General features: G+C 56.1%; 8 protein-coding genes across 8 annotated transcripts; 5 read left to right on the top strand and 3 right to left on the bottom strand.

The window, feature by feature from the left end:
• Positions 1-166: 166 nt before the first annotated feature.
• On the bottom strand, positions 167-2,709 carry CCM_05528 (Fungal specific transcription factor; the record flags this gene model as incomplete). The annotated part of the gene is made up of 5 exons (XM_006670672.1): positions 167-1,806; positions 1,877-2,035; positions 2,099-2,371; positions 2,434-2,531; positions 2,648-2,709. The coding sequence occupies 5 exons, from the start codon at positions 2,707-2,709 to the stop codon at positions 167-169; spliced, it is 2,232 nt and encodes a 743-aa protein (XP_006670735.1).
• A 269-nt stretch (positions 2,710-2,978) lies between these two features.
• Positions 2,979-4,471, top strand: CCM_05527 (FMN-binding split barrel; the record flags this gene model as incomplete). Its single annotated transcript, XM_006670671.1, has 2 exons — positions 2,979-3,021; positions 3,369-4,471. The coding sequence occupies 2 exons, from the start codon at positions 2,979-2,981 to the stop codon at positions 4,469-4,471; spliced, it is 1,146 nt and encodes a 381-aa protein (XP_006670734.1).
• A 365-nt stretch (positions 4,472-4,836) lies between these two features.
• Positions 4,837-6,261, bottom strand: CCM_05526 (Proline oxidase; the record flags this gene model as incomplete). Its single annotated transcript, XM_006670670.1, has 1 exon — positions 4,837-6,261. The coding sequence occupies one exon, from the start codon at positions 6,259-6,261 to the stop codon at positions 4,837-4,839; it is 1,425 nt and encodes a 474-aa protein (XP_006670733.1).
• A 4,067-nt stretch (positions 6,262-10,328) lies between these two features.
• CCM_05525 (uncharacterized protein) lies at positions 10,329-11,750 on the top strand (the record flags this gene model as incomplete). Its single annotated transcript, XM_006670669.1, has 4 exons — positions 10,329-10,578; positions 10,656-10,723; positions 10,794-11,182; positions 11,234-11,750. 4 exons carry the CDS (start codon positions 10,329-10,331, stop codon positions 11,748-11,750), a joined length of 1,224 nt encoding a protein of 407 aa, XP_006670732.1.
• A 179-nt stretch (positions 11,751-11,929) lies between these two features.
• CCM_05524 (anaphase promoting complex subunit Apc11, putative) lies at positions 11,930-12,388 on the bottom strand (the record flags this gene model as incomplete). The annotated part of the gene is made up of 4 exons (XM_006670668.1): positions 11,930-11,982; positions 12,038-12,101; positions 12,161-12,192; positions 12,247-12,388. 4 exons carry the CDS (start codon positions 12,386-12,388, stop codon positions 11,930-11,932), a joined length of 291 nt encoding a protein of 96 aa, XP_006670731.1.
• A 734-nt stretch (positions 12,389-13,122) lies between these two features.
• On the top strand, positions 13,123-14,180 carry CCM_05523 (thiosulfate sulfurtransferase, putative; the record flags this gene model as incomplete). The annotated part of the gene is made up of 2 exons (XM_006670667.1): positions 13,123-14,075; positions 14,126-14,180. The coding sequence occupies 2 exons, from the start codon at positions 13,123-13,125 to the stop codon at positions 14,178-14,180; spliced, it is 1,008 nt and encodes a 335-aa protein (XP_006670730.1).
• Positions 14,181-14,809: 629 nt separating this feature from the next.
• CCM_05522 (ribosomal protein S5) lies at positions 14,810-15,782 on the top strand (the record flags this gene model as incomplete). The annotated part of the gene is made up of 2 exons (XM_006670666.1): positions 14,810-15,109; positions 15,267-15,782. 2 exons carry the CDS (start codon positions 14,810-14,812, stop codon positions 15,780-15,782), a joined length of 816 nt encoding a protein of 271 aa, XP_006670729.1.
• Positions 15,783-17,413: 1,631 nt separating this feature from the next.
• CCM_05521 (sterol desaturase) lies at positions 17,414-18,532 on the top strand (the record flags this gene model as incomplete). The annotated part of the gene is made up of 1 exon (XM_006670665.1): positions 17,414-18,532. The coding sequence occupies one exon, from the start codon at positions 17,414-17,416 to the stop codon at positions 18,530-18,532; it is 1,119 nt and encodes a 372-aa protein (XP_006670728.1).
• Positions 18,533-20,773: the final 2,241 nt, after the last annotated feature.

The following is a 20,773-nucleotide window of genomic DNA, read 5'->3' as shown; positions in this document are numbered from 1 at the left end:
GACTCAAGACGTTGTAGCATATCCAAAAACACAAGCATCCTTGGATTAATAAAATAACCCAAAAAAAACTTTTCATGCATCGTCATGACTGCATGTGCAAACAGGGAACAACGTTGCCGCTTGATGATCATTTTGATCAAATTCTTCAGGTATCATTATTTTTTCTTCATTCATGCAGCGCAGAAAGCAATGGGTTGTTGAGCTCTAGCTGCGCTGCCAGATCAAGCATCTCGCCCGGCGAGATGCCAATCATGGTGTCCGTTTGGAACAGGTCCCAGCCCGGGTCGTCGGCCACGACGCTTGGCGTCAGCGGTGTGTCGAGGTTGTCGTCGTGCGCCGGGCCGTGCTCCGACATGTGATGGTCGTCACCATGAGCGCCGCCGCCGCGGGAATTGCTTCCCGCTGGGGCTGGGGGTGTAAAGGCGTTCATGAAGCGCTCGAGCTGAGCCAGCTCCATTTTGCGGACGGGCGCTACTATGCTGCCCTTGGAGATCATCTTGTCGAGGACGCTCTGCATGTTCTCCTCCCAGAGGTCGTCGTCGGGCACGAGGAACGGACAGATGGTGCGCACCAGGTAGAGGACAAACGAGGAGGAGTAGGCGTCTTCCAGCTGAAAGGGGAGAAAGGCCTCGAGCAGGTCCTCGTCGCCAATGACGCGCAGGATGCGCAGCACCGTCTGGGCCGAGTTGACGCACGACTGCAGCAGCGAGGCGACGGGGGTGGAGAGCATGACGGGCCCGGTGACAATCGAGTTGGTGCGCTTGATGTGCATGTGCAGCGCGCACATGACGACGGGACGGGTGGTGAGAACCACGCAGTGGTGGTAGGAGAGCAGCAGGCGGACGGCCATGCGCGAGGCCTTGCTGATGGAGCCCTGAAAGTGCGACTCGAGGAGGGCGTGGACGTCGCGCGAGATCTGGGCGAGGTCGCGCAGCACCGACTGTGTGTTGGTGACGAGGGAGCCGTCGAAGCGCTGGCCGACGCCGTAGATGGCGTTGAGGATCTGCGAGACGAGACGGGCGAGCCGGACGTGCAGTGACATGTTGCGGGCGTCGAAGCAGTCATTGAGGTCTGACGGGGCGCGGGCGGTAATGTCCTCGTCGCGGATCGACGAGGGCGCGCCCATGAGCGAGCCAAATTCGCGCTCTAGCTTGTACACGACCCAGAAAATGAGGTTGCAGCGCTGCGAGTGCTGCGCCCCGACAACCTCGATGGGCATGTGGCGGTGCCAGCCCTCGATGATGCAGATGCGCAGGGCGTGGCAGATGTGCTGCAGCGCACCTACGCGCATGTCGATGGACTGCAGGTACACGGCACCTAGCACGAGCGCCTGCACGGCGGTGATGGAGTCGGTCGCGAGCCCGGACATGTCGGGCATGAGGCCCATGGCGCGGGCCGCGTACTGGTGGCCCGTGGGGCCCTCGGCGCTGCTCTGGTTGGTGATGAAGACCTTGCCGTAGGCGAGGATGAGGAGGTACTGCGCATACCAGTGCCGTGACGAAGCCGCCTTGGCCGACTGGTCATCGTACAGCTCGTATAGGTTGCGCAGCCAGTCCTGCTCATCGATGAGGTAGAAAATGGACCCCAGGTAAAACTTGGCCACGTTGAAGAGGAGCAGTGCGTAGTCGAGCGGCGGCAGGTTGGACACGTCGGGCGTCTCTTCCCATGGCACCGGGTTCCAGCTGAGCTTGTGGCCGCTATCAAAGTGGCCCGGGTCGGCGACGTAGCCCTGGTCGGGGAGGTGCTGGCCAAGAAGCGTCAGTACGCGACGGCAAAAGGACCATGACGACGACGGTCCCATGTACCCTGACATGGGGCGGCAGGCAAGAGTCAGTTTGTGTAACGCAGAGGCGGAGAAACGCGGGGACGTGCTTACAGAATCTGCCCTTCATTTGTGTGAAAGTGTAGTCATTGTCTGCGAGGGGATTCTGCATGAACGAGGGCTCGATGCTGTTGTTGTCATCTACGCTGCTGCTGCCATGGCTGCTATGATATGATAGACGCCCAGTGTCGGGAGCCAGCGACGGTGTTGGCCCTGATGTTGTATGTGCTGTTAGAAGTCGAGGCAAGGACGGAGCGGACGGGATGGGACACCGACCATTGCTGTCTTGACCGTGGTTGTGGTGGTGGTCATTGTTCTGGGCTACATCGCGAGGATGCAAGCCGAACGCTGCCCGCGATGACGCAGTGCCCGGACTTGGTTGCGTGAGGAGGGCATCGACATCGAGCCTGCGCGGCGCGGCGACGGGATCTAGTATGCGATCCTCCTGCGACTTGCGGCCTTCCAGCTCGCGGAGATATCTGGACGGTACCAGCTTTGTCAGTACTTGGGGGTCCAGCGTTGCCGAGTTATGCACGGCGGCGGCGGTGTCTATGGCGAGGCCATGCATAGCTGCTGTGTGTTGTCTTGTGTGTTGGCTAGAGTTTCCTTACCTTTCGGAGATTGATATCCGTTTAGACTCGGCCATGAAGTAGCACCTCTCATTTTGTCTCGCGCAGCGGTTGCAGGGCTGTTCCCCGCTACACTTGACCTTCATAGCCCTGCATCGTTCACATCTAGTAAGAAAATCCTGGTCAGCCGAGCTCATGTTTCGGAACGCCGCGACGGATGGGGGTGCGGCAAGCTGCCGTCGGAATCGTCACCCACGCTTTCGAGACCTTTGGCCCCGTCCTCTTGGTCACCCCGGAAGGTGACGGGCGACCGTCCATGTTGTCGGTCGCGATGTGATGCAGAAGCCTGGGAAAGTCGATACTTTCGGACAGCGTCTTCCGGGGCAATCGCACACCATTTGCAGTGAAAAACGAGTGTGTTATTACGTAGGAGCGTCGGTTGAGCCCGTACCAGGTCTTGGGGGCAGAAATCCCCACTTGGCCTGTTCGCGGACAGGCTTTTGGTTGGTTGCCTCTGTTTGCTTCTCATGCATTTGTATGGGTACATACGATCGTTATTGGATCCAAGACAAGGCAATCAAGTTGTGATGGTGGTGGAATCTTCATCACGATCTGTCCACTGGCAACGTGGTGCGTGGTTGATGTGGTTGATACGTGGTTGTCGCAAACTGGCTCCGACTGCCTGCAACCTGCCGATAAGATAAGGGAGGTACCTATGTACATAAGCACAGCCAGACCAGACTCGGCCACTGAGCACTGAGACGAGCGCTTCCCCGAACCACCCATGCGCCCTGCCAATGTTTATTATGGGACTCCGGCGTCGGAACGGTCCTCGGGTGACCTGTCCGATGTCTTGAAAACATGACGGTCCTATGAGTAATGTGATCCATTACAAAAGGACAACGTGGGCACAAATCACGATCGCGCGAGACGATGCAGGAATTTTAGTTATTTTTTTCTAGTCTTGCAGCGAACAGAGGGGTCGCGATATCACAATGCCAGCCGTCTCAAAATCGGCACGTTTGTTGGCGTCCCTCACCAGGTTCGTCGTTTTCCCCCAATTGACGCTGCCACGCATCGCCCGTGGTCCACCGACTTACACGAGACCTTGTCGCCCCAATGCAGGCCCTTGCCCTCAATAAGACACCGAGCTGTCTTGTCGGCCACGACGGCCTCTAGAAGCAGTAGCTCCGCCACCGCTTCAGCCGAGCAGGTAAAGCAGGCCGAGGCCAGCTACAAGCTCGTGGACCGCGCCGCCGACTTTGCAGCCAAGCAGGCCCGCCGGCCAGACTTTGACCACGCCGGCACGCCCATTGAGGTGACCAAGCAGCCCAGCCCCGACTGGCAGTACGGCGACGGCGCGCTGGGCTACAACCCGTCGTGGACACACCGCCAAGTTGACCCCTACGCCACGGACCGGCCCATGATTCACAACTACAAGCTGCTCGTGTCGGGCATCGCCCCGCGCCCCGTCGGCTTCATCAGCACCGTGTCGGCCGACGGCCGCACCAAGAACCTCGCGCCGTTCAGCTACTTCCAGGTCGTCGACCACGACCCGCCCACGTTTGTCGTCGGCTTCTCGTCGCGGCCCGGCCGCGCAAAGGACACGTTCCGCAACCTGCAGGACACGGGCGAGTGCGTCATCAACACCGTGTCCGAGAACATGATGGAGGCGGTCAACGCCACGTCGCTCGACCCCCCGCACGGCGTCTCGGAGTGGGCCATTTCCGGCCTGCACGAGGCCCCCGCGGCCACTGTCCGGCCCAGCCGCGTCCACGAGTCCGTCTTCTCGGTCGAGGGCAAGGTCGTCGACGCCAAGGAGCTCGGGCACGGAAAGCCGGGCATGAGCGCGGCTGGCGTTGTCCTCATCCAGGCCACGCGCTTCTGGGTCCGCGAGGACGCCACCAACGACGAGGCCAGTCACATCGAGCTGGACAAGCTGCGCCCGGTAGCACAACTGGGTGGCATGTCGTACGGCCGCATCACCTCGACGTTTGAGCTGCCCCGGAAATGGTGGGCGGATGAAAAGGCAAACTCCCCGCTGCTGTCTAGCCTCGAGTCGGACAAGCCTGACGCCTAACTAAAGCCGGGAAGGGACATGAAGACCATTTCCCCCCATCTGTGACATTTTGTACAACATGACTTACAAGACTTGCATATATCATATACTTGAAACATAGACATCATTATGACTACATTTCATTTCATCCCGTACGTAATGCTTGCCACTTTGGAAATGCGTTGTACTGCTACTTGAGAACATGCAAATGTCAAGATAGAAACTCATGGATATACAACTTGTTGATTTGTATTCTGGTATGATTTTATTTACAATTAATATTATATCGTAATGCCGACGCAATGCTCGCTATAAATCAGGATGGTATATGCAATTCTCCCTTTGTCAAGAGGGTCGTAACAAAGTAGTCAAGGGCTGAATGCCGCTTAGTTGAAAGACAGCCTGTGCCACAGTTCCTTGCGGAGCGCGGCGGCCATGTGCTTGGTGCGCTCGACAGCGCCGCGGTTCTCAATGGCGCGGCGATGGAGGTAGCCCATGCACTCGCCGACGGAGCCCCAGGTGAGGCACTTGTATGGCTTGGGGGCCATGATGTTGGCGGCGGTCTGGTCGGCGAGCGTGTTTTCATAGTTCATGATGAGCTCGCAGCCGAGCTCGTCGGCCATGCCAGCGACCTGCGCGCACTCGAGCTTGCAAGTGTTCTGGCCGTTGCGGATGCGGACGCGGTGCGTCTCCGTGGCCAGCGCCGCGCTATCGGCGTTGTGCGTGGCGAGCATGAGACTGGCCTTGGGGAAGGACAAGGCCTGGTCGGCAGCCAGCGACGCGGGCAGGCGCTGGCTGATGAGCTTGTCGGCAATGTCGTTGTACGAGGCGTCCGTGTCCGCCTTGGTGTCGTGGATCAGGGAGCGCTCCTCGTGCTCAATATAAGCGCCGCGGACGAGCTTAATGCCGAGCTTCCAGCCCTCGGCGGCGGCGGCGGAAATGTGGCGGTCCGCGACGTCGCGCGCGCCCTTGAGGTACGCCTGGATGGTGTTGTAGACGAGGGCCTGGCCGTCGCCGTTCCAGCGGCGCATCAGCTCAATCGCCCAGTCGTCGATGCCGTGCTGCACCGACTGCTGCTCGGCGTCGAACCAGAGGCGGGACCCCTGCTTCCTGGCCGCGGCGCACAGCTCGGTGAGCGCGTCGTCAATGACCCGGGGCATGGGCGCGCGGGCCTGCAGGGCGTCCATGGCGATGGGGCCGGCACCGGTGATTTTCATGGCGAGCACGTCGCCGGGCTGGAGCATGCGAAGGGAGGCGAGAGAGTTGTCCCGCCATGAGGCGACCATGTCGTGGTGCGCCTGGGTGTACTGGCCCGGGTTCTTGGCGGCTTCGGCGCGCTCCTCCTCGGACAGGACAATCTCCTTGGCAAAGGTGAGGATGACGCCTTGGTAGCCGAGCGACTTGAAGTCGCGGATCGACTGGGCCACTTCAACTTTGTTGGTGCCGGCGCAGAACTGGTCGTAGACGGCGTGGCGGACCAGTGTGTTGAGGAGAGGGTTGGCTTCAGGGTTGAAGAGGTTGATCTTGGGGTGTGTGATGAGACCGAGGGCGGCAATGGAGGGCTTGAGGATGGTGGGCGAGCACATCATGGTGGTGAGGGCGGCAGAACGGACGAGTGTAAGCCATGGCAGGCGGGAGAGAGCTGTGCGTGTGGGAGCTGGGATAGCAGGACTGGAGGGGACAGAGGGTCCAGCGGTGGTGGTGCCGGTGAGATATCGCACGCTATCGTGCCATCTGACACCCGAGTATCTGTAGAGAGGTCTGGTGGCCTGCTTGCGTAGAGCGGTGGTGACGGGGGCGAGCGCCGACATGGTTGGTGCTGTGGTTGGTATAAGACGATATTGATATGATGCCAATCTAATGCCTGCACTAAATGTTGTCCACGTACAAGTGGCCGGATTCAACCACAAACAATGGCAGACTGACGAGGAATCAAAACAAAGCGAAGCGATGGGAGGGAGGGGACGGCTCTTTCAAATAGCCATACGGAAACTCTCTTTCCCGCCTGGTATCGGGGGCGTGGTCGCAGGTTCGTGAGATGGCGTCGTCGGAAGCACTGCCCGGGCCCGATATCGCCTGGGCGAGCTACGGCACACGCCCCCCGCGTGGTTGGCCTACCCCGCGACCACCATGTTCCTAATCTGGTATTCAAGCGTCCGTATCTTGCAGACTTGCAGTAGTCCAAGCAAAAAACAGTGGGGTGATGGCGTAACAGGAATCCAGACAAAGCAGGTCGGGCCAGTGAGGTTTATCAGCCGTGGCGATGACCGGCCGCCGGGCCAATGATGTTCCCCGCACCATCTGTTCTGTGCACAGGCCCACGCGATCCATCCTCTATCATCACTATCAGCGTTCGTGCCTCTTCCTATCGGTTTTCTATCTCGACTACCTACAGATTAGACTCTGGGGTGAACCTTCCATCTCCAGATAGTGTCCGATAAAGGGCATCCGATTACCCGCCCTGTGATAACAGGAGGCTGTCGCGTCCGCTGTCCTCGCGACCTTATCGCTGTTTCTCGAGACACTCCCCTATGTACCTAGGTATGTTCCGAGGATCGCCCGGTGGCGATGCCCATTCACCGGATGGCAAACCTGATTTTCCCACTGGCTACGACCTATGTAGGTTGCTAGGTTGGCACCGGCTACCCGATTGCCCAAGACCCGGCGCGCGGCCAGCTTCGGAAAGGGGGCAAGTTGGGCGACGAGGGTGACGAGTCTGCAGGACTAGCGATGCCCCAGCCTTTTGAACCATGACACAGAAATTCCCAAGGAAACCAGTAACCTTACCCACCATAATATCACACACACGCGGCGCCACTTCACGCCACAGAACGCGACGGCTGAGGCTTCCGACACCACCACGGGCAAGTCACTAGACCATCGTGCATCCGTCGTCGCGCCGTTGCTTTCGAGTTGGCTCGAGGACGACATCAATACGTCAGTGGCCAGCACTGTTGCACCGTAGCATCATTGATTAGTTCGCCTTTTCATCTAACTACGTGGCAGCAGTACACGCGCCCGTTCTTATATTCGACCGAATTCCTTGGCTTTACCCCGGAGTACGGAACAGCGTACGCCACAATGTGAAATTCACGAGAGGTACGTAAACACCGAGATTACGATTTTTCCACAGAAACATGCTTCCTCACATAAGCGCCCGCGCCATGCTTGATGGCCAGGATCAAGATAAACAATACAGGGTAGAGTGGCAATGGGCCAATTCGGAATGGGAACCGGGTAATCGGAATCGACGGCTGGCCGTTTGCGACTATGTGCTGGTAAACGGAACGGTTGATCAGTGCAGCCTCGTGTGCATGACAGAAGCATACAAAGCATTCCCTCGCGGTATGCAACCTATTCCAACCAAGAGAGCTGGAAAGTCACGGCATTGTGAACGATCCGTAACCACCTGAATAAACTGGTATCCGCTGATGAAAGCTAACGTTACCCTGTCCTTCATAACGGTGTCGGGCTTCACCACGGCGGCGACCTCGTCGTCTGACCAAATTCTTTACCGAGACACATCTCGGCATCGTCCAACATATTCACTGATCCACAATGACACTGTTCACATTGTTGCCGAGACACAGCTCGCCTCGGGGGCATCTAGATGACTACGTTCTCAATCACCATGATCACCATGATCTGAATATCAAGTTTTGGACGCATGAATAGAGGGACGCAGCGCCGTGGCCACCAACATGAGAGCCCCGATCTTTTCAGCAAGCTCACACGCATCCACGAAGCGTTGACGCAATTACTGCTGGATTTGCTGTCTTGCCGGCCAATCTCTGGGCAAAGGCGCCTGCAGCTTCCAGCCCGTTGCCGTTGTGTAACCCCGAAACCCTAGCTGTGCGTTCGTCACAGTCTTAGTTGAGGCGCTGCTGCGCCCGTCTTATGTAGGTACATATCCCTTATTACTAATTTACCGAAATTCGGTGGTTTTTCCGTCGGTGGCTTTGAAGGCGCGCCCGCGCAAGAACCCACCTCCCCTCCGTATATCACGACCCATGAGCTTGGAGTCGCTGCCCCAGACTTTAACGTATTTGTCACTCTAGCACGGTGGTGTGGAAATCCCCTAAATAGTGGCGCGGCTGTTCATATTTGCGTGTGTCAGCTTCCGCTTAGGGGGAGGACGAAGATCTGCAGCGTCAAGAAAGAGCTATCAAAATAGTGCCGCCGCACCACGCCTTGCATTTCCAAGAACAACAGCAGAACGGGGCAGTTTTACAATTCGGCAATAGCTTCGTTTCTCAGCTTTTTGAGACATGGTCAGGGAGGAGAATACCGTTGGGCGGGTATATGTGCCACCCGTTGTGCCTCGGCCTGTCGGCACTGGCAAATCGTGTACAACATCCTAATAATACTGCATACTGTCTAACGACCGTTTTTTTCTTCATCGCAGTTGCTTGCCCTGTGCTTTTTAACAAATGTCTTCACCTCACGGGAACGGCGCAAGTCACCGTTCCGCGTACCTGAAAAAGTACCGAGTACTCCGTATCTATTTAGAGTCTCGCTCAGCCAGCATCTTATTTTCGAAAATAGTCTTCCCATCATCAGGGGTTCGATTGGGTGACAAGGCGAGGCTGCTAAAATTGTCTGCCCGTTGGCACCGAGACATGACAGCAAAAAACTTGTTCCTGTCATATTTTTCCCCAGGAGAACTATGTAGCGGGCTCTCATTGGCCCAAGCTTACTTCCTGACCGCTTTGCGCCATGGTACGTGTCTGAGCCTTCTGCCTTCTGCGGCCAACCATTCATGAGTACGAATATGTACCCTAACCCCATCAATTGAATATAGCCGCTAATACCGGGACGTGGAATGGCCCCGTTTGAGCTGAACAATCAGGCCTGCCTCACTGGGCTTTGCGGATGGATCGCCAACAACCTAACGGGAGAGGGAAGCACGCTCCGCAAGATTGGTAAGAAAGTCCTTCGGCTGTTGTTAGTAGTTTTTCCCAAACCCCGGTGCATATCCTTTTTGCACAGGGCGGACTTGCGCAGCATCTGAAACATGGCGAAGGCTCTGCAGGAGGCATCATGACTTCTGTTAAACGAGCCTTTTTAATTGAGTTGTACTCACTTCTTTCTTTCATATACTCCGCAGATCGTCCCCGTCACGGGAAGAGCGGCCTTTTCCACTTGTCACGTTGTTCTGTCCCTCATTCCTTTCTTAGCGGCCAGCCCAGTTACACCAAGTCTAGAAGCATCCTTGGAAGGATGGGCCGGCCGCTCGGAGGTGAACAGAACAGCCAACTAACCCAACACGGCGGTTTGAGTCGAGCAGGGGGGCTCGTTGGCTTGTTTGCTGGCAATATGCAGTTTTGCCCATGCTCGTCCCATCTCCGCAGGTAGCGTGGGATTCGGTTGCAGGGCTACCTTAAGGTACATACTCGTCGGCAGGGGCAGAGACAATGGGAAACTAACTGACTGACCCCCTAACCCCCGAACTGAGGTCTCATGTGGCTCGAACGGCTGCCGTCATATTAGAAGCCCGCGCCCACTAGTTACCGCCTGTAACACCACATAGGCTTCCAGGCTTTTGCCCGTCGTAAGCGATCTGCCACTTTCCCTCTTCTGTTTGGTTCCCCCATTCATTCAAAGCCCGTATGTTTGCGTCGATTCGGTGCTGGAGAGTTCGGCAAGCTTGATTCGTCTCCGGTCAAGGCGAGTTGTGAAAATAAATAAAAACGAACATGAACATAGAACAACAAGACGGACCTCGAAACAAGCTTGAACTTATATGGGACGAAAGCGTTGCGGCGCCACCTCTTCAACAAGTCGACGCTCTTTATCAAGACCGCTTACGAATAAAAAACAAGTCGGAGGCAATATTGGTCGGCAACACTAGACCGCGAGCCAACAACAGAATAAAAAAATGGCACACCAGGGACACTGGAATCGCACGAGGCCGGCGCCGACGACGGTGATGCCCGACTTGCCCGACGCGGAGCACTGGCGCACCACGCTGTCGGCCGTCTCGCTGACGTTTGGTATTCTCGCTTCAGCCGTCTTTGTGCTCCGCGTGTGCGTCGCGCGGTGCTCGTCGTGCAAGATTCGGGCCGAGGATGTTATCATGGGCGTCGGCGTCGTGCTGATGTGGGGGACCATTGCCTCTGTGCTGCTGAGTGAGTTGTCCCGGCCGTCCACCTTGCCCTTTCGCGGCCCAACTGTTTCTTTCTTGTTGCTCACGAACCATCTTTAGAGGCGTATAATGGTATGGGCATCCCTGCGCGGCAAATACCTCGCGCGCAAAGACATTTACTGAATTTGGTACGGTGTTTCCCAGTATCCTGTTTGTTCCCCCCCATCTCTTCCCCCGCTAACATCATCTTCCCTGTAGGGCTCGTTCCTGATACCCAAATTCTGGGCGGGCTCGACCGCGTGCTGCAAGGTCGCCATCATCCTCTTTCTGCAGCGCGTCGTCGGGTTCAAGCGCTCGGTTCACACGGCCCTCATCGTCGTCGCCGTCATCTCGGTGCTGTGGGCGCTGGGCGTCATCTTCTTCACCACGTTTGCGTGCACGCCCGTCTCCTTCTACTGGAACAAGTCGGGCCGCGACGGCCACTGCATGTCGCGGCACCGCTACAAGAATGGCAATATTGTGTTTGGCGTGCTCGGCATGGTGACGGACTTCGTGGTCCTCGTCATCCCCATGCCGACGCTGTGGAAGTCGCAGATGCGTAGGAAGCAAAAGATTGCTATGACGGGCGTGTTGGGCATTGGTCTAGTGTAAGTCTATCACGTCCTTGCATCCGATGCAGCGACCTAATAAGACAACAGCGTCTGTATATTCAGCTTGTTGAGGACTATTCAGTTCTTCTATCTCGATTTGGATAAGATCTCAAGTAAGTCCATTGATCTTGTTATCCATGACACCTTGACGGCCGCTGACAACGTCCCAACAGCTTCGAGCGGACTGGAGAGTATATGGACCGTGCTCGAGAACGAGTTTGCCGTCATCTGTGGTTGCGCGCCACAGCTTGCACCGTTGTTTCAGAGCTTGCGCCCTAGGAAGGCAAAGACGTCGGGCTACGCCGGGATGTATGATACGTCAGTACTCGGCAAGCACACCAAGATGAGCGTCATCCGCACCACAGTCAGCGGGACGACCGGCGGCGACGTAATGCCGGGTCTGCGGACGGTACCGAGAGACGGCAGAAGCTCGTCTGAGATTGAGCTTAAGGGCATTGAAGTCCGCACGGCGATTAATCAAGAGATTTCGGCGAGTGGAGACGCGCATCATGATCCAGGGCGTTTGTCCAGGAGGGAGGATAGTGGAAGTTATACCCGCATCTAGGCATATTGCATTTTTCTGGTGTTTTGTAGCGAGCATAGCGAGCATAGCGAGCCGCTTTCACAGCTGGCTTCTCTTGTATATATCAGTGCATTTTTAGATGGGAATGACGAGATGCACAATCGCGTTGGCGATGACAGAAGTACTGATGCGCGATGCTTTGGGAATTGTGTCATGAATCATTAGTCTGTGCGAGGCGGCGTCGTCTCCTTATTCTGATCAACCCGTTCGAATGCTGCATTTGAAGTAGTCAGTAGCCGTTTGCTACATACTCGCGAGAGAAGGCTTACGCTGTCGACACATGGGACACTGTTTTCGCGAGGTCTCCTGTTTAATCCACTCCATGATACAGTGCTGAGGTGTGGTGTCAGTACAGAGGAACGAGGTCAAGGAGCTGCACGAGGAATGCCTACCATGTGGAAGTTGTGTCCGCACTTGCCGGATACTGTGTGTTGATTAGCATCGATGGTACGATTCAACGTTGGCAGATGGGCCATACATAGTGCGCAGTCATCACCCGGGTATCTGCACAACGGACATGTTCCGTCAAAATGGACCTGGCAGATACCGCAAACATCGTCCTCGGGAATATCCCAACGCCAAGTGGCGACGGCATTCCACTCCTTGATGGTCACCTTCATGGCGGTGTTTGCTGTTGCTGTGTTGGGGTTATGACGAGGACATGACACTATTTGCGTATGGGTGGGTATATGTTCACTGTAATGTGGTGGCGAAGTTGTAGGAAAAGCTATGTTGGAGCAAAAAGTTGAACCCGTTTGTTGGTGATGTTGCTGGGTGGTGTTGCTGACAATCTGAGGGAAGACGCGACCTGGCGTGTCTTGGTGGTGATTTGTCGTCACCAACAGATGGCCCCAGATAATATTTAGCGGACAGAACAGCGCTCGGCGGTGGAGTCTTAGCGTTCATGACCCCTAAAACCAGGTTTAGTGCCGTCTTTTAGCGCAGTTTTGGCACTTCAGCGCCTCCAAACAGACTGACCGACAACGGCGACCGACTGTCAGAAGCTTGCGGAGCTTGCTTGCAGCCACTGGCCCAAGCTCCCCGCATCCGCGGAATCACCGTGACGCCAACCTCCTCCCCGCTGTCTGGACCCTACCATTTTATTTCAGCATCTGTCATTGCCATTTCAAACCACCATTTGCTCCTCGCCTTGACTGCAAGCTGTGACCATCATCCGTGACATTCACCGACACTGCTGTAATTGACCTACCACCCCCGCTGGCGCTTCGCCCGAACAGCAGCCAGCCAGCCAGCTCCGCCATCATCCCGACCAAGCTCCCTACCTTACCCATCACCCAGCTTCCGCTGTGTCCGGTCGCGAACGATTGTAAGGCCGCTGCCTCGCGTCCTGGCAATGGCCTTTGTAGCCGTCGGACGGGCTGCCCGGACCGGGCTCCCCCGGGCCTTGAGCCCCGGCCTGGCCGCCGCCTGCCGCCGTCGCAACTTCTCCTCGTACCTCGTCACGCCCAAGGAGCTCAGCGAGGCGCTCCAGAAGAACCCGCCCTCCCCCATCAGCACAGACGCGCGCGTTATCCCCCTCTGCGCCTCGTGGTTCCTGCCCAACGACGAGCGCACGGGCATCCAGGCATTCCGCGAGCAGCGCATACCCAAGGCACGCTTCTTCGACATTGACAAGGTCATTGACAAGCGCAGCCCCTACCCACACATGCTGCCGGACGCCAAGGGCTTCGCCGGAGCCATGAGCGAGCTCGGCATCCGCAAGGAGGACGTGCTCGTCGTCTACGACACCAAGGAGCTCGGCATCTTTTCCGCACCCCGCGTCGGCTGGACCCTCAAAATCTTTGGCCACCAAAACGTGCACATCCTCAACAACTTTAAGCTCTGGGTGGACGAGGGCTATCCCACCGAGTCGGGCGAGCTGTACAGCGTCGAATGCTGCCCGTACCCGATCCCCGAAATCGATGATGCCAAGGTTGCCGACTTTGAGCACACAAAGGAGATTGCGCTGGACCACAACAAGGAGGGCGCCGAGGGTGTGCAGATCCTGGACGCGCGACCGCATGGACGCTTCACCGGCCAGGCACCCGAGCCGCGCGAAGGGCTATCCTCAGGCCACATGCCCGGATCTATCAGTTTGCCCTTTAGCGAGCTGCTTGATCCGGCCACCAAGGCGTTCCCGTCGCCGGAGAAGCTCAAGAGCATCCTGGCAAGCAAGGGCATCGACCCTAGCAAGCCCATCATCTCCAGCTGCGGAACCGGTGTGACGGCCTGTGTAATTGAAACTGCTCTCGAGGTTGCCAACTATGGCTCTCCAGAATCACGAAAGGTGTATGACGGCAGTTGGACGTAAGTGTTATAAACATGGCTGGATGAGAATGCTAGCTAACACTCTCTAGTGAATGGGCGCAGCGGGTGCAACCCAGTGATAACCTCATTCTCAAGTCTGAGTAGAGTTGATCAGTTTAGGCTGTATAATACGGAAAACAGCCGGGATACCCTTCGAACACGTCTCACACGCAAGTCTATGTATGATTATCTATCGATCTAGTACACTCTCCACCAATCTGATCTGAACCTCAACGGACCATCTTACATGTATGTTTTGAACTTGAAGCACAGAATGCAGTAGTAAACCTGACCACAACTATGGAGTTCAAAACACCTAAACGTAAACTCGCAAAAAGTTTAGTTCAGTTACAGTTCAACTACACTCTTTTGTCATAGTGCGACCTTGGATGGAGCGAGCCGTTTGGACACTGTGTTGGCTGGTTGGCTGAGTCTGAACTGGCCACCATTTTGGGCTTAGCGTAGATCATTGTCGTTTTATTTCTCGCCTCAATTTCGAGGCAGAACAAACGTGCGGGTACCCACACACACCCTTCTATGTTAGTTAGGGCTCGCTAACCTTGACCGCACGACCCAGCCAAAATTTGGGAAAACCACCACGGAGTGTGTGCGTGCACCAGTGAGCGCCCCCGCCAAGCGAAGCCGAAAAGTTCCCATCGCGAGCTCTCCATTGTGACCTGCGCAACAACACCAACACACACAACTCTCCCCCCCAACGACAACAATCATACAACATGGCTGACCGTGGCGGAGCAGCTCCCGACCGCGGTGGACGCGGTGGTGGTTTCGGAGGACGTGGCGGCGACCGTCGCCCTCGCGGCCGTGGTCGTGGTCGCCGCGGCGGCAAGGGCGAGGAGAAGGAGTGGCAGCCCGTCACCAAGCTCGGCCGTCTCGTAAAGGCCGGCAAGATCAACAGCATGGAGGAGATTTACCTGCACTCCCTGCCCATCAAGGAGTACCAGATTGTCGACCACTTCCTCAAGGACTCCCTCAAGGACGAGGTCATGAAGGTGCGCAACAACTCTCTGCCCCATGTGCGAAATTAGGACAATCGACTCGCTGCGGACGACAAAAACGGCCTTTTATGGCAGAGTGGCATGCAGCGAGGCGACGAGTTGCTATTCGCGGCACACGGGTTCAACACGAGAAATTGGGGAGTCTAAGTGCTAACGTGACATTGCAAACGTACAGATCAAGCCCGTCCAGAAGCAGACCCGTGCCGGTCAGCGTACCCGTTTCAAGGCCGTCGTCATCATCGGTGACTCGCAGGGCCACGTCGGTCTCGGCATCAAGACCTCCAAGGAAGTTGCCACGGCCATTCGCTCCGCCATCATCATCGCCAAGCTCTCCGTCATCCCCGTCCGCCGCGGCTACTGGGGCAACAACCTGGGTCAGCCTCACTCGCTGCCCTGCAAGGAGTCTGGCAAGTGCGGTTCCGTCACCGTCCGCCTGATCCCCGCCCCCCGCGGTACCGGCCTCGTCGCCTCCCCCGCCGTCAAGCGCTTCCTGCAGCTCGCCGGTGTCGAGGACGCCTACACCTCGTCGGCCGGCTCCACCAAGACGCTCGAGAACACCCTCAAGGCCTGCTTCGTCGCCGTCTCCAACACCTACGGCTTCCTCAGCCCCAACCTGTGGAAGGAGACCAAGCTGCTGCGCAGCCCGCTGGAGGAGTTTTCCGACTCGCTCAAGGAGACCAAGCGCGTCTAAGCGTTACGGAGAATGGGAGACTCCATCACGGGGTGACGTCGTGATGTGAGGGGATATATCATGAAGGAAGGAGACTGTGGTGCACGGGAGTCCAAACGATTCATGTCTTGTGTTTCATATGCACGATGGTTGGCCAATTTCATAGGGCAAACGATTTAACGTCAGGAAGTTGGGCGCCTGGGACATTTCATGGCTACCTTCTGAATTACAAAAGTTCTAAAATTTCGGCCGTTTTGCATGTGATGTTTTTTGGTGACACGGTATCCGTGGGACATGGCCAGTTTGACTAATGTGATAATTTCCAGATCGGTATCAAATTGAACTCTCGAGCAACAACAAGGCCTCCGCAACCAGAAGTGCAGGCTTGCGTTTGTATACATACCTCCAGTACCGCCTGCGGTTACACCAAACTATCCCGGCGCGGTCGCTCTCCGAAACTGGGTTGTCAAGCGATAGCAGGGCAAAGAGGGCATCTCATCAAGTCACTTCAAGTCCCGCGGGCTGCAAGCGAGGCTTATAGGTAGGTTTCAACGGACCATACAACTTTGTTCAACTCTGAGAAACACTCATGATGGAGAGGCTCTCTTGGTTCGGCTTCGGCCCCTCTAGCGTGTTGACGGCTAGAACGGTTTATTTGGTCTCTATCCGAACTATGGGCAGCTCAACGTTCAAGGGCATTATCCGTCTATCGAAAGAGTGAGCACATCATCCATTCGACAATCTTGAATCCAGAACAAAGGAGACATTGGGCACTTTGCTGTGTTGCAAGCCACGAGTGCTTGGCCACGAGTGGTGAAACTAATTATGAAGACAGACAATGTATTCCCAAGCTTCTTGACAAAAACGTCACCCCGCGCCCCGGTGGTCACTCTTGAATAACCCGTCCTGGCATCTGTAGCCCCCCCCATCCTTGGGCTTTTCAAAACCTGACACGAGTTTTTCGGCATAAACTCACACTCGGCAACCTCTACACCCATGCATGCCGAGATGCAAATCCACGACACTTGTGATTGTACCACCGCTACACAAGTACACCAAAACCGCACCGGGGACGCAAATGCAGGCACTTGAACTCATTGTTGCCGCGGCTCCGTTTGCCCTCCTGCAATAGGCAATGGGACGGGACTGGTCAGCAAAGTCGCTGAGTGGCGCGTTCGTATGGGCTAGCGGAGCTTCTCCTTTGCCACCTTATCCCGTGCGCGCCACAGCGACCCCCCCGGGCGGCCGAAGGCGGGGGTGGGCTCCCTGGGGAAGGCCGACGTTCTCACCACGAACAAGGGCGAGATGTGACCACGAACTGAACAGCATTTTCATACATTCAGGTGCCAAAAGTATTCCACCAAAAAAATACAGCCGAAAACAAACGAAAGCAAACGCAGCAATTGAGCTATTTTATCTGAAAACCCTTTACCCCCTCTGGAGGTAGAAAGCAGAGGCAGCTCAACGGAGCCGGGGCGACTTCTTGCTTCTTGGTCCGAATCGCCTGTGCGAGAATCGAGTATATATCCCCAGTATCCCTCCGTCCCAGCTGTCCAGCCCTCTTCTACTACTCTCGTCAATCTTGACCAAGAGCACAATCTCCAAGCCTTTTTTTCCCACGCCTTTTCCCTCCTCCTGCAGCTCTTGATACCATGTCCAGCACGGCGATCCACACCGGGATAAGCGCCGGTGTCTCGGCGCGGTCCTCCGCCGCCGATGATCAACCCACCACCATCCTCACCCCGGCCTCCCGCCGCTTCGTGCCCACCGACCTCCAGGGCAAGCCGATCCCGCACGCGCAGCGCTGGGCGTACTCGACGGCGGCCGTCGCGCGGGGCCGCGTGGGCTCGCAGGCCGTCAACGTGGTGGCCATTGCGCTCTTCGTGCTCTGGCAGCGGTCCGCCACGGCGCACGCGCTGTACGCGTACCTGGACAGCACCTACGGCGCCGCGGCCGTCAACGTCTGGGGCACGTTCGCCATCACGTCCGTCTTCTTCTGGGTGTGGGGCGGGGTGTTTGCCCTCGCGGACCTGACGGGCCGGCCGCGGTGGCTGTTCCGGTACAAGACGCAGCCGTTTGTGCGGGTTCCGGCGCGCGAGTACGCGTGGATCTGCCTCGTGTCGCTGCGGAACCAGGTGTGCGGGGCGCTGCCGATGACGCTGGTGACGCTGCTGCTGCCGGCGAGCCCGGTGCACCCGGGGGCGGTGCCGGGTGCGGCGCGCACGGTGGCGACGTTCCTCTTCGACGTCGGCTGCGCCGAGGCCGGCTTCTACTACATCCACCGCGCCTTCCACTCGCGGGCGCTGTACGCGCGCTTCCACAAGAAGCACCACGAGTTCACGGCGCCCGTGGGCCTCGCGGCCACGTACTGCACGCTGACCGAGCACGTCCTGTCCAACCTGCTGCCCAACGCGCTCGGCACCGTGCTGCTGCCGCACCACTGGTCGCAGCAGTGCTTCGCGTTCCTCTTCCTCGAGTTCAGCACCGTCTGCGCCCACTCCGGCTACAACGTCCCCGGCCTCCCGTCGAACCTGCACCACGACTTTCACCACTTTGCGTTTGACGAGAATTTTAGCCCGACCGGCCTGCTCGACCGCCTGCACGGCACTGACGCCAAGTACGTGGCCACGCTGCGCGAGGCCATGGCGCGCACCGACGGCGACGAGGAGCGCGCGCGCAAATTGGTCATGCAACGCCTCGCGCAGATCGAGGTCGCCGCCGACGAGGCCAAGGCGAGAGCAAAGGCCAAGGCAAAGACGGGGGAGAAGTAGTCTGAAATTTGGAAAGGAGATGGAGTCTGGGATGGGTATTATATTGGATATGTTTTATAGGAGCCTGGATCATGTACCAACGCTGTGGACATTGTTTCATTGTTGGTCCTGCCATGTTATATGCCAGCAATTATGATATAGCTTTGCACGCTCACTCATTCAGACCGAATTGGAAGACTGCAGGACTTCCATGTTTACGTCACCTCGCTATTTCGTTTCCTTGCAACTATGCATTATGTGATGGCATCATCATTGCCAACTCATGCAACGCTCGTCATGTATCTTAGCAGTTGAATGACAACATCAGCCCAACCCGTCGCCATGGAGAGATCTCCGCTGCCCGATATATATAACTACTGAAATGAATTCATGCGCGTGAGTCACGCCCAGGTATTGCACTCTGCTCCGGCCCGATTGGCCCAATCCTTACTCTGCAAGGAAATTTGTTTCGTTTTACACAACATCCACCACACGATGAGTCTTGCGGCAACGGAAGGAAAAGGGGGGGAGCCAAACGAGAAAGAACAAAACCCATGCACGCAGGGTTCTCCTGGAGAAGCAAAAGGACAGTTCTGGCAAGGCCTGGGCTTCCCATTGAGGAGCTTCGACGCGGGTCTCGATGGCTTCGGGGATTTGTATTTGATTTTGCGGATTTCGTTAGAAACACGGCTTTTTTTCCAGCCCTCTAGCCGGGGGTATAAAGGTTCGCGACTTGAAATGGCACGTCTAGAACTACCGCCCGCGCGCCACAAGTGCACAACGCCACGGCCGCAACGTATCATGAGAGCCTCATGTCAACTCCCCCCAGGAAAAAGGCCACGCCGAGATATGCATCTTGAACCTTGCTATCCCTTGCAGCCGGGGAAAGGAGCCCATTTTTAAAATGAACTCGATGGGAATACCCCGGTAAGCCGTCCTTTTGTTGAGAGGTGGTGGAGTAAAAGAGGCAATAAGTGGAGTAGATATGGTGCCCAAAGCACTCATAAAACCATACCCTAACAGGGTACCTAAATTCCTATATAAATTATACTATAAAAGAGGTACCCTTATAAGGTAGAGTTTTCCCTCCTTTCTAATTAGAATATATAGAATATTAAGTTACCTTTCCTCTAACCTCTTCTAGCTATAATTAACTACGTATACGTATAACGCCTCTACAAATCGTAAGCATAGACAACACTATAACGTGACACCTTTATCATTCCTGCGCGGAAAGAATATGGAGTACCTGCGACCACTTTTGCGAAGGCTGATATTTTGACAATACGAATTGGTCAAATGACAACAAGCTAAACCGAATTAGTATAGACCCACGTAGCCACCAAGTTTTATAGGGGATAATTAGTACCTAGTTACGTCAATTCTCAACGAGTATTGATTGCATCTATCAAGGAGGCTGCCACGATGGCTGGAATTGATAAATTCGCTATGATGATGCCGGCGGCATTGATTGTTGACTTGTTCAGGCGTCGTTCTAGCCCTTGAATCCGCGATAATAACACCTATTGTATCGCCCGTATCGCCCGTATCGCCTGTATCGCCCGTATCGCCTGTATCGCCCGTATCGCCTGTATCGCCTGTATCATTTGACCAATTCTTGTTGTCAAAATATCAGCCTTCCACTTTTGCGCTTCGGTTAACCCAAGATGGATTCCTATGGCCCCCTATTTTCTGGGTTATTCGTCTCGTCTTTTTGTTGGTTCCTGGCTAGGCGGGACGGAGCAAGGGGGACGGGGTATGAATGACGGAGTTTACGGTTCTGGAATGCAGAAGAGGACCGAAACGAACGAGCCGCAAGAACACGGCGACTAACATTTTGCTCTAAATGATGAAGCATTTTTCCAACTACCATGCTAAGAAACATCCAACGGGAGATGATGAGTAGGAAATCGCGAGAAAATCCGTCTTCAGCAATGGCGAATCGCGTCGTATACATTTACCCTACATCGTATATTCGTATAATTTCCTAGCCCTATATTGGAACCGTCACGGGTCCTCCAACCACAGAGCCAGCAACTCCTGAAAGAATCACCAAAAGAAAGTCGCACTTCGTTATCTCGCGCCGTTATCGCGCCGCCCTTCTTCTCCCTTGCCAACCATGCACACCACCACCCCTTTTTACCATTCCAGCAAGCGCCACGATCGAGTTTTCTCCTACAAGACATCCCCGCAGCCCTCGGTGTAATTACGTGGGATAGCGTCGCGAGCTTAGAAAAACGCCATGCTCTTAAAGCTTCTTGT

This window comes from Cordyceps militaris (assembly GCF_000225605.1).
Source record: "Cordyceps militaris CM01 unplaced genomic scaffold CCM_S00004, whole genome shotgun sequence".
Classification (NCBI taxonomy): domain Eukaryota; kingdom Fungi; phylum Ascomycota; class Sordariomycetes; order Hypocreales; family Cordycipitaceae; genus Cordyceps; species Cordyceps militaris.
Note: the sequence above shows the minus strand (reverse complement) of the source record. Positions and strands in the feature narration are given on the sequence as shown.